Genomic DNA, 12302 nt, shown 5'->3' with positions numbered 1-12302 from the left:
TTTGTGAAATCGATCTTTATTAAAGCACAGACAAACCAAATACTAAGACATTTTCAAATTCATGTTCATTTTTCAGTTCGATAAAACTAATTAAAACTGTTTTGTTTTTTTGTTTAAAAAAAAAAACGGGTATTATTAAATTGTCATTTATTAATAAATAAATTAAATAATTCTTCATTTGTGCATGACTGATGGATTGAAAATGGCGCGCTGGAGCGGAAACCTCCAGATCTCTATATCATATACATCACGTGAGACCCGCTCAATAGAATGCGGATGTAGTCGATCCGTTCATCATACAGATCAGTGACGTCTCCGTGCGGTGCGCCAGATAGAGGAATAATAATCAAACTGAGAGAGACGTGCTTCCTGCAAGACGCAGCAATGGATGTCCGTCGCTACTTTCAAACGTCCAGAGAATGGCTCGGCGTGGCGTGCACACTGTTATTAATCACTGAATCGGTTGTGTGTGACGGTGCAAACGGGAGGAAGGAGCAGGAGTGTTATAATTATGCCGGTGGACACGTTTATCCCGGAGAGGCTTTCCGCGCTCCCGTCTCTGATCATTCCTTACACCTGAGCAAAGCCAAAAGTGTGTTTCGCGTATTTATGCATTTTAAAAGCACATGCTTTTTGTATAACTTAAGTTTAAATGGAAAAAATTGAGCTTAAGGATTTTTCTTAATCTATTAATTGTAAACCAATGTTATTTAGCATGCATCTCTATAACAGCTGTCAATATTTACTAATTAGCCTGTTAGCATTTTCTCTTATTTGATAAATATGTGGAGTGATTTCAAATGAACATCTATTTGATTGCTATATAACTTATTTTGAGGGAATGAAAGTTGCATAAATTCAATATTATGTCTGCATGAAAGTTCACATCAGCGTTTGAGTTATTAATATGTGCGCTGTTTGTTTGTGCAGATCGGGTCTTTCTGACTCGGTTTGTGTTTTTTGATCAATCTTTTAAGGACACGTCATGGTTTAAGACTTGGATCCAAGACAATTTTTTCAGCATGCATTAAGAAGACTGTTGAAGCTCTTAAAGAGACAGTAGTTCATACATGCATATACACAAGCTGAAAGATCTGCATTGATAATGTACTAACCTTTCTGTGTTTCTTTCTTTTCTAGTTTCAAAACCAGCTCCACACTGGGAAGGAACAGCTGTGATCAATGGAGAGTTTAAGGAGCTGAAACTGTCAGATTACAAAGGAAAATACCTGGTTTTCTTCTTCTACCCTCTGGACTTGTGAGTGCCTACATACACTAACGTTACCTGTCAAAAACTGGGAATCATTAAGATTGTTTAATGCATTTAAAATAAGTCTCTTCTGCTCACCAAGGCTGCATTTATTGATCAAAATTACAATTAAAACTGTAATTTTGTGAAATATTAGTACAATTTAAAATGACTCTTTTATATGTGAATATCTGTTAAAATGTAATTTATTCCTGTGATCAAAGCTGAATTTTCAGCATCATTACTCCAGTCTTCAGTGTCACATGATCCTTAAGAAATATATATGATTTGCTGCCTAATAATTTTTTTTTATGGAAACAAATTAATTTTCTTCTATTTTTGATCCCGAAAAATAAAAAGTTCAAAAGAACAGCATTTAATTTAAGCTAGAAATCTTTTGCAATATTGTAAATGCGCACATGTCTTTGTGACTTTAGGTCAATTTAATGCATTCTTGCTGAATAAAAGCATCGATTTATTTTCTTTTATTATTATTATTATTTTTTTTTAACCTTCTTACCACCCAAACTTTTAAATGGTGTTGTATCACGGTTTCCACACAACTGTTTTCCAGCCAAAACTGTTTTCCAACATTGATAATGATCAAATAATTTTTTTGGAGCATCAAATCCTCATATTAGAATGATTTCTGAAGGATCATGTGACACTGAAGACTGGAGTAATGATGCTGAAAATTCAACTTTGATCACAGGAATAAATAACACTTTACTATATATACACACCGATTTGAAAGCGTAATATTGTTTTGCAATATAACTGTTTTACTGTATTTTTGACGAAATAAATGCAGCCTTGGTGAGCAAAAGAGACTTTCAAAAATATAATTATTATAAACTCTTTGCCTGGTGGATTTCTCATGAATCTGATTACACTGTTGTATTATTGATCCACAGCACGTTTGTGTGTCCTACTGAGATCATCGCCTTCAGTGATCGCGTGCACGAGTTTCAGGACATCAATGCAGAGGTGGTCGCTTGTTCGGTGGACTCGCAGTTTACTCACCTGGCCTGGTTAGAACACACACACTCTCTGGGTCTACATATGTGTTTAAAGGGATAGTTCACCCAAAAATGAAAATTAGCCCATGATTTACTCACCCTGAAGCCATCCTACCTGTACATGACTTTCTTTCAGACAAATACAGAGTTATATAAAAAAAATGTCCTGGCTCTTCCAAGCTTTATAATGGGAGTGAATGGGCACTATTTTTTTGAAGTCCATACAAGTGCATCATATCCATCATAAAAGTGTCCCAAACGGCTCAGGGGGTTAATAAAGGTAAATCATGGGCTAATTTTCATTTTTGGGTGAACTATCCCTTTAAGATGATAGAATTGTGTATATGAAATGTTATATAAGTGAGGACTCATTGCAGCTTTTTCTTTTCTTTTTCAGGATCAACACACCCAGGAAGCAAGGAGGTCTCGGACCAATGAAAATCCCTCTCCTTTCTGACCTCAGCCACCAGATATCCAAGGACTATGGAGTCTTTCTTGAGGATCAGGGACACACACTCAGGTACTAATAATCATAATAATTTGTATTTATATAGTGCCTTTCCAACACCCAAGCTCGCTTTATAAAGATAGGTTAAGGAACAGAACCAAATAAACATCAACACCAAAGCACAATACACATCCCATGGGCAGAAAGTAATATACAGAAGTCGCTCACAAAGTTTGGTTAAAGGGTTAGTTCACCCAAAAATGAAAGTTCTGGCAGTAATTACTCTCCCTCATGTTGTTCAACCCCGTAAGACCTTCGTTCATCTTCGGAACACAAATTAAGATATTTTTGATTAAATCTGAGAGCTGTCTCACTCCTTCTCTGATAGGCTTCTTTGTTATTGAAACTTGCCGGTCCAGAAAGTTAGTTATGACAATGTTTAAAATTAGGGGTGGAACGGTACATGTATTCGTATTGAACCGAAACGGCACGGCGTCATGGTTCGGTGCATGAATTTACACAGAGAATACACGGTATAAAAATAAATAAAACTCGCGTGCAAATTAATTAATGTAATGCGGAACTACTGTTAGATACGTGGGTTCTTTAGGAACACCTAATCTGTAGAGAGAGACAGATTAGAGAGAGAGAGAGAGAGGGAGAGAGAGAGAGAGGCGATCGAAAAGGCGCAAAGTGTTTACTTATATTTGTGTGCGTGTGTGTGTGTGTGAGGCGCGGGCGCGATCGAACAGTGGAAACAAAAACATACTCCAACAATTTTGTTGATACAGGACATCATTCAAACTGCAAAGTGTTTAAGTTACTGTTAATTAAAATGAAGGAAAACAAATATATTAATCTGAAATGTAGCAAATAAATTTTCAATTCATTCAGGTACAATTACCAAACATATCTCAAGGTCTTTTTATTAATTTAATTAATAAACTAATTATATAAAACTATTGTCAGTGCACTACAAATAAACTGGTTCTATGCCTTTGCTTTATTAATAAAACTTATTTAAAAAATACAAGTAATGGCTTAAGTAATTTATTTTCCTTTGGTGGTACAGCCTGAGACATGCAGCTTCTGCATTTTTGTTTTGCTTTTCCCTCCATTGTACCGAACCGTGATGTCTGAACCGAGGTATGAACCGAACCGTGACTTCTGTGTACCGTTCCACCCCTATTTAAAATAGTCCAGTGACTACAGTGGCTCAACCTTAAGTTTATCAAGCCACGAGAATACTTTCTGTGTGCAAAAACAAACAAAAATAACGACTTTATTCAACTCCATGTTCTTCTGTGTGTTTCTGAGTGAGTTCACGTAGTGTAACAGCGCAACGCTTCTGGGTTGTACGTCACACGCATCACACACATGACCAGCATCGGCCAATAGTGAGCCTACGTGCTGACGTACAACACAAAAGAACTAGCCATCCTATTTTAAAAGAAAAATATCTTAATTTGTGTTCCGAAGATGAACGAGAGTCTTACGGGGTTGGAACAACATGAGGGAGAGTAATTACTGACAGAATCTTCATTTTTGGGTGAACTAACCCTTTAAAGATGCAAACTAAGAGGGATTCAAATGAATAACATATCCATAACAAGGTACAATTTACAGAAGAAATGTGTTTTTAAGAGGTTTTTGAAGGAGAGAAGGGTGGGTACTTGACGGATGTTTTGAGGAAGAGCATTTCACAACCTGGGAGTCACAACACTGAAAGACCTTGCTCTCATATTCACCAGACTAAACTCAGGGGTGACGAACAATCCCACACTAGAAGAGCGTAAGGCTGAGGGAAGTCAGATAAGTGTGTAGGACCAAGGCTATGGAGAGCTGTGTAAGTGAGGATTAGTACCTTTGAAGTTTATAAGCCAATGAAGGTGATGTGCTCATTCTTTCTTGTGTGAGTGATCAAGCGGGCTGCGGAGTTTAACATATTGTAATTAATTAGGCCAGTAGCAGTTTTAACATTAAGTGACATGACATCTGACGCACAGAAGCCAATGGCACTATGCTTATTGGCACATCCGGTCTTCATTGGCATGTGTCAGTGGATAGTGTCACGGCCAGCTCGTTTCCGACCACAACATAAAGAGGTTTACACATACAAACAAACGGTTTGCATTGCAAGCTTATTTATTTGGAACAAAAATGATCTGTTATAGAAATATAACAAAATGTCTAGGGATTTAAATAAACAAGAGAAAATAATTGTCCAATGGGGTAATAAATGTTGGTGAATAATAGACGAACCAAAATAGAACAAATTGAAGCTACGTTCCCACCAGATGAAGTAACGTTGGGTAAATCAATCCAAACATTTATACTCTCCACCCATCAATTATCCAATTAACAGTAGACAGTTACAGTTAACAGTTTCCATTACAGATTTGCGCAAAACTTTTGCTGGTTTTTTTTGTTGTTGTTTTTTCTCTAAATGTCGACAAAAAACTATTGCGAAATGACGGCGTTTCCATTAACTGATGTTATGCAAATAAAACTTCATTTTTCCTCTCACGATAAGTAAAATCATTCCAAAAACCATGGTAACAGACGTTGGTAGGTTTATGTACTATATCCCAGCCACTGCACTGGCCATTATTATTAATGGACGTATGTGTGTTTTCCAAGCGTTAAAGGGCACCTATTATGACTCTCTTCACAAGATGTAAAATAAGTCTTTGATGTCCCCAGAGTATGTATGTGAAGTTTTAGCTCAAAATACCCAACAGATCATTTTTTACAGCATGTTTAAATTGTAATTTTTTGGTGCTCAGAAAAACGCGCTGTTTTAGTGTGTGCCCTTTAAATGCAAATTAACTGCTGCTGCACGGCACAGGGGGCGGAGCCTCACGAGCTCGCGCTAAGAGCCAGGACAATCTCATCTGATAATATCAGAACAGAAACTCTCAGTAACGCTGTTCATTTCGACTCGGAGTCGGACAATAATGCCCACAGAGCCAGAGAATATATGCTGTATGGACATAGAACAGGTATAGTTTAGTTTAATTATGGTTATAACTTATTTGTCATCTGCTTTTATCCACTAATACAAGCCTGCTGTAGCAAAACCCGTCCGAATGATGACCAAAATATACTGACGAGTTCAGTGAAGTTTATTGTACATCACACAAAAGATGAGCGTTAGTTTTACTCCAGAGAATCTCTGTAAGAGCTGAATAAACATAGTTTAAGAAGTGCGCATTAAAGTCTTATCCATAAACTCTCTCTCTCTCTCTCCCTTTCATTATCAACAACATACACAGCGAAATACACAAAACACTCGTTACAACTAACAGTAAACAAATATACACACCTTTTCAGTGGGTGCTAAATAAACTGGTAAACCTTATATCCGTAAAATGACTCGAAGAGCTGTCATAAAGAGCGCGCTCTCACGTTCATTTCTTCCGTGTCCAGTCACGTTAGGCCTGTTGCTCCGGAGAGTGTAAGCTTGATCACAAACAGTACAGATCCATCCTCGAGTAACAACGGGAGTAAATGAAGACTGCTATGTTCATTCTTACATCCATCAACAACACACCTCAATCGCTTAGGAGACATTCTTGTCTACAGCTGCTCAAGCGTCGAACAATGGCGGACTGTGTCCAGCTCACTCAGGGCGGGTCTAGGCTCAAACTGAAGTGTCACTCAACAGTCGTGGGAGGGGCCTGCTCAATTCTACGTCACATTGCGCCGAATCTGAGGACAGCTCATTCTGAGACAGTGCTTATGATTTATTGAGATTGTAAAAAAACCACTGGGTGGATTTTTATCATTCTAGGGTGGTTTTGCTCACACACCGCCAACACACATTTATGTTCAAACACCATGCAAAAGTGAATTTTGCATAATAGGTGCCCTTTAATGGTAAGGAACGACTGTATTATGACTTATTATGCTGAACATTCAGTGTCACATGCCAATCAAATACAGACACAAATAACACATTTGAAAAATATTACTGACTTTAATGCATTTAATTGATACTTTAAATATCACAAAATTAGGCTATTTATTCAGGATTTTGTGTCACAATTACGTCAGTATAGGTAATCGATTCATCTGTCAGTCACTACTGGAGGAGTCAACACACGACGACATGTCCTCGACTCTGTGTCAGTCAGGTGTCGTGTCACGATAATATCAGTGACTCTATACTATCTATACAGATAGTAATAATATCACTATCCACTGACACATGCCAATAAAGACCGGATGTGCCAATAATCATAGTGACGTGTGCCATTGGCTTCTGTTTCAGATGGCATGTCACTTAATGTTAATACCGCCTCTCACATGTAAAAAAAAACAAAAAAAAAAAACCTATTGATATTTTTCAAAAAGAGTATCGTGATGTATATCGAACCGTGACATGAGGGTATAGTTACACCCCTAAAATCATACATGTTCAGTGAAATATCAGAACTGTGGTTTTAAAGCATGTATTGTAATGTGTTTATTCCCTGCTGTCTTCTAGAGGTCTGTTCATCATCGATGATAAAGGTGTTCTCCGGCAGATCACCATGAACGATCTCCCAGTGGGTCGCTCGGTGGACGAGACCCTCAGACTGGTGCAGGCCTTCCAGTACACGGACAAACACGGGGAAGGTACGGCATTTACTCATACTTTCACATCTGCCATTGCCTTCTTTTTAAACCCCTAGTTTTATCTGAGAGACATTGTTTTAGACTTTAATCAGTTTTAATCTGAATGATAGATTATAAACAGTGTTTGCTAGAGCTGCCAAAGTTAATCAATGTTTATTCTCTTTCAATCCTTAAAATATTTTAGTGCAAATACAGAGTTTGAGATTGATTGTTTGAACTTAAAAACTTCAAAACGGTAGAAAATGGGTTTTCATATTGCTTTACAAGAGTTGTTGTTGTCAACAAACCATTAAAAATACAGTAGTTTTCAAAAAGTGAAATACAGCTTAAATGTAATGATACACAAATATTAGATGAAAAACTTGTAAAACTTAAATTAGAAATGTTGCCTTGGCAACTAAATTAGTTATTTAAATTACTAAAATTCAGTTATAAATTTTAAACTAAGTTAAATGAAATTACTAATATATATATATATATATATATATATATATATATATATATATATATATATATATATATATAACTATTTAAAAAGAAACTAATAAAAATGACTAAAATAACAATTACTGAAACTAAAATTAAAATCTAGACTAGAAATATAAAAATAAAAGCAAATTCAAGATATTAATAAATACTATAACAATAGATAAGTAATACTAAAATAAAACTGGTTCAGGAGTGTAATCAGATGATTTAATTCAGAATTAAAGTAAATGCTTTACTCAACCAACCAGAGAAATCAGTCTTTTTATATATATATATATTTTTATATATATATATATATATATATATATATATATATATATATATATATATATATATATATATATATATATATATATATATATATATATATATATATATATATATATATATATATAAATTTTTTTACATGATTAAATAGTAAAAAAAAAAAAAAAGTAATTACTTTTCCAAGAAAATTACATATGATGATATGCTAAAATGTTGAAATGAAGATCCAGCGCTATGTTTCTCGTGCCAGAGTCCAGTATCTCTTAATCATATTTTATTTAATTGATATGGTTTAAATTCTCTTAACAAATTATTTAACCCAGCAAAAACTTCAGAAGAATTTTATCAAGTCAACCATGAATCCATTTAAGAGTTTTTATCTAGTTTTTAATTTTAAATTGTACTTTTATGGTTTTTTTTATTATTATTACTCGCCATTAAAAATATCCAGGGAAGCTGTCATGGCTTTAAACACCAAATAACCAAAACGTTGTAATATAAATAGCTTATATCATACTTGAATAAGAAGTGTAAGAGCATGCACTGACATAAATGTAAGAGTTGTGTTTGTGGTGTTACTGACTCTGTGTGTGTCTGATATCAGTGTGTCCGGCTGGATGGAAGCCTGGCAGTGATACGGTAAGATTTGATAAGATTTTACCTTGATTTCAGTGTGTGAGTGAGTGCATGTACTGTATGTGTGTTTCTCTGCAAGTATATACAGTGTCTCTGTGTCTCTCTCTCCACACAGATCATCCCAGACCCCGCTGGCAAACTCAAGTACTTTGATAAACTCAAATGAGGTTAATGTTTCACTGGAGGTTTTTGTTCTGGTTTGTGGCCAATCGCTGTTTCCAAAGTGCAGAATAAAAGGAGAGTTTTGATAAACACGTAGTCCGTTCTGTCTTCTGCAATATGTGTCTGAATGTTCGTATGCCTGGAGAAGAACTGGTTTCTCATGTCATAGAAATGTATGTAATATTAGCCATAAACAATAGAAATTCAATTGAGAAAATTCTACCGCTTTCAAAGACAGTTTTTGGGTAAAACTTCACAAAAGGGTCTCATTTGTTGACATTATTTAATACATTAACTAACATAAACCTTTGTTAATGTTGGTTAATAAATGTTAATGTGCATTAACTAATGTTAACAGATACAACTTTGGATCATGAAAATATTAGCAAATGGTAAGATTAATATTAACACGAACTAAGATTAATAAATGCCAAAAGTATATTTGTATTAGGGTTATTATAATTAACTAAAAATAAAACCATAAAGTGTGCTACTTGAAAGAAAATAAATAGTTAAAAAAAAAAAAAAATTATATATTTATATATATATATATATATATAATATTTCAGATAATTGCCAAGGAAGCATTTCTCATTTTCATTTAGTTTAACGTAATGTACTAAAATACTAAATAAGTATTTAAAATAAAATAAAAATGACAAACACTTGTGCTGCTATTGAGGTGTGATACAGGTAAGGTTAGGGACAGGTGTGGTGGTATGGGTAGGTTTAAGGGTGGGTTAAGTTGTAAGGGAAGGGTCGACAATGTAATTACAAATGTAATTGCATACATTAATTACAGCTGTAATTACATGCAGGTATTTTTTTTTAAATATAAGTACAATGTAAAAACATGTATGTACACAATAAGCCTATTGAATCAAATTATTAATTTCAATGTAAGTACATAGTACTTAAAGCCACTTAATTTAAAGTGGGACCAAATCATTAGCCATGGAAACTCTGGTCAAAGGTGTGGGAGCCCTGACAGAAACACATGCATTGACCAGATGTGTCTGACACTAGAGGGGGATATGGTGCAGTTTTTGAAGCACACAACCATCAGTCAATCCTGTCATTAAAGGAGTTTTTCTGAAATGCAAGTAAATCAACAGTGATGCTTTTGCTGCTGCTGTAATTGCAATACATTCTGCAATACAGACTGAATTATTAGTTACATGACTCTGAATAGGAAACATTTGATTATTTTTAAAGGGGTCATGACATGGATTTTTGTATTATTTTATATACACTCACCTAAAGGATTATTAGGAACACCATACTAATACGGTGTTTGACCCCCTTTCGCCTTCAGAACTGCCTTAATTCTATGTGGCATTGATTCAACAAGGTGCTGAAAGCATTCTTTAGAAATGTTGGCCCATATTGATAGGATAGCATCTTGCAGTTGAAGGAGATTTGTGGGATGCACATCCAGGGCACGAAGCTCCCGTTCCACCACATCCCAAAGATGCTCTATTGGGTTGAGATCTGGTGACTGTGGGGGCCATTTTAGTACAGTGAACTCATTGTCATGTTCAAGAAACCAATTTGAAATGATTCGAGCTTTGTGACATGGTGCATTATCCTGCTGGAAGTAGCCATCAGAGGATGGGAACATGGTGGTCATTAAGGGATGGACATGGTCAGAAACAATGCTCAGGTAGGCCGTGGCATTTAAACGATGCCCAACTGGCACTAAGGGGCCTAAAGTGTGCCAAGAAAACATCCCCCACACCATTACACCACCACCACCAGCCTGCACAGTGGTAACAAGGCATGATGGATCCATGTTCTCATTCTGTTTACGCCAAATTCTGACTCTACCATCTGAATGTCTCAACAGAAATCGAGACTCATCAGACCAGGCAACATTTTTCCAGTCTTCAACTGTCCAATTTTGGTGAGCTTGTGCAAATTGTAGCCTCTTTTTCCTATTTGTAGTGGAGATGAGTGGTACCCGGTGGGGTCTTCTGCTGTTGTAGCCCATCCGCCTCAAGGTTGTGCGTGTTGTGGCTTCACAAATGCTTTGCTGCATACCTCGGTTGTAACGAGTGGTTATTTCAGTCAAAGTTGCTCTTCTATCAGCTTGAATCAATCGGCCCATTCTCCTCTGACCTCTAGCATCAACAAGGCATTTTCGCCCACAGGACTGCCGCATACTGGATGTTTTTCCCTTTTCACACAATTCTTTGTAAACCCCAGAAATGGTTGTGCGTGAAAATCCCAGTAACTGAGCCGATTGTGAAATACTCAGACCGGCCCGTCTGGCACCAACAACCATGCCACGCTCAAAATTGCTTAAATCACCTTTCTTTCCCATTCTGACATTCAGTTTGGAGTTCAGGAGATTGTCTTGACCAGGACCACACCCCTAAATGCATTGAAGCAACTGCCATGTGATTGGTTGATTAGATAATTGCATTAATGAGAAATTGAACAGGTGTTCCTAATAATCCTTTAGGACGGTGAGTGTATGTTACTTGAGGTTCACTTTTAAAGTAGTAATTTTATAATAGTGCATATATATATATATATATATATATATATATATATATATATATATATATATATATATATATATATATATGCAGATTAATTTTCTGACGGAATTTTACGGCTTAGCATGTTTTCACTGTTATACAGGGTGTGCTATTACACATTTTCTGAAAGATTACAGAATCTCCAGATCAAAACACAGCTGAAGAAGAAGCAGAATCAAGCGATATCATATGCAAACAGATGCGTAATGTAAAATTGTGCGATCATCAATATAAATCAAAACTGAATGAAATGTCGAGCCAGGACGAGCTACAGGACAGTGAAGCTTTGGGGGTGTTGATGGACTCGATCTACTCCATCTGTGCGTCGATCATCGTTCCGAATCCCATCCAGACTCGGTCTCTGACAAAAATGCGAAAGATTGCATGAAGTTAAAATAAAACATTTTTTTTTTTTTTTTTTTGGCTGTCGTTATGTGCGTATTACGTTGCTTCCTGATATCACGTGCGCATAGCACACATATATAACACATAGCCTAACCTATATTTATATATATATATATTTTATGTCCTTTATGTCCGGTCGAACGATGTATTAATTAAGTTCATATTGGATTATGTTGGTAAAAGGCACTTAGGCCTACCTAACGCTAAAAGATGTTTCGTGCCTCTAACAAGTGCTGTCGATCTTCTCTCTGATCTGAATGGTGTGTGTGAAACACTTGAGTTTTGCCACAGACTCGCCCCGGCGTCTAGAACACAACTGATGCTTTTTCAAGCGTCTCCATACTTGAAAAAACGCGGAAAACGTCTTTTAAACAGGAAATGATGAAATATTTACGTGCATATTTACACCAGGTCTATTCGCACGGGATTAGTATCACCTGAGGTCATTTTTCCGGACCTTTTTA

At 36.0% G+C, this 12302-nt stretch overlaps 1 protein-coding gene across 1 annotated transcript; it reads left to right on the top strand.

Moving 5' to 3' along the window:
• Window positions 1–329: 329 nt before the first annotated feature.
• Window positions 330–9404, top strand: prdx4 (peroxiredoxin 4). The gene is made up of 7 exons (XM_079870451.1): window positions 330–592; window positions 1141–1258; window positions 2164–2280; window positions 2666–2788; window positions 7206–7336; window positions 8697–8731; window positions 8844–9404. The coding sequence occupies exons 1-7, from the start codon at window positions 385–387 to the stop codon at window positions 8892–8894; spliced, it is 783 nt and encodes a 260-aa protein (XP_079726577.1). The 5' UTR covers window positions 330–384; the 3' UTR covers window positions 8895–9404.
• The last annotated feature ends 2898 nt before the right edge of the window (window positions 9405–12302 follow it).

Source organism: Squalius cephalus (genome assembly GCF_949319135.1).
Source record: "Squalius cephalus genome assembly, chromosome: 5".
NCBI lineage: Eukaryota > Metazoa > Chordata > Actinopteri > Cypriniformes > Leuciscidae > Squalius > Squalius cephalus.
This window is presented reverse-complemented; position numbering and strand designations above follow the sequence as displayed.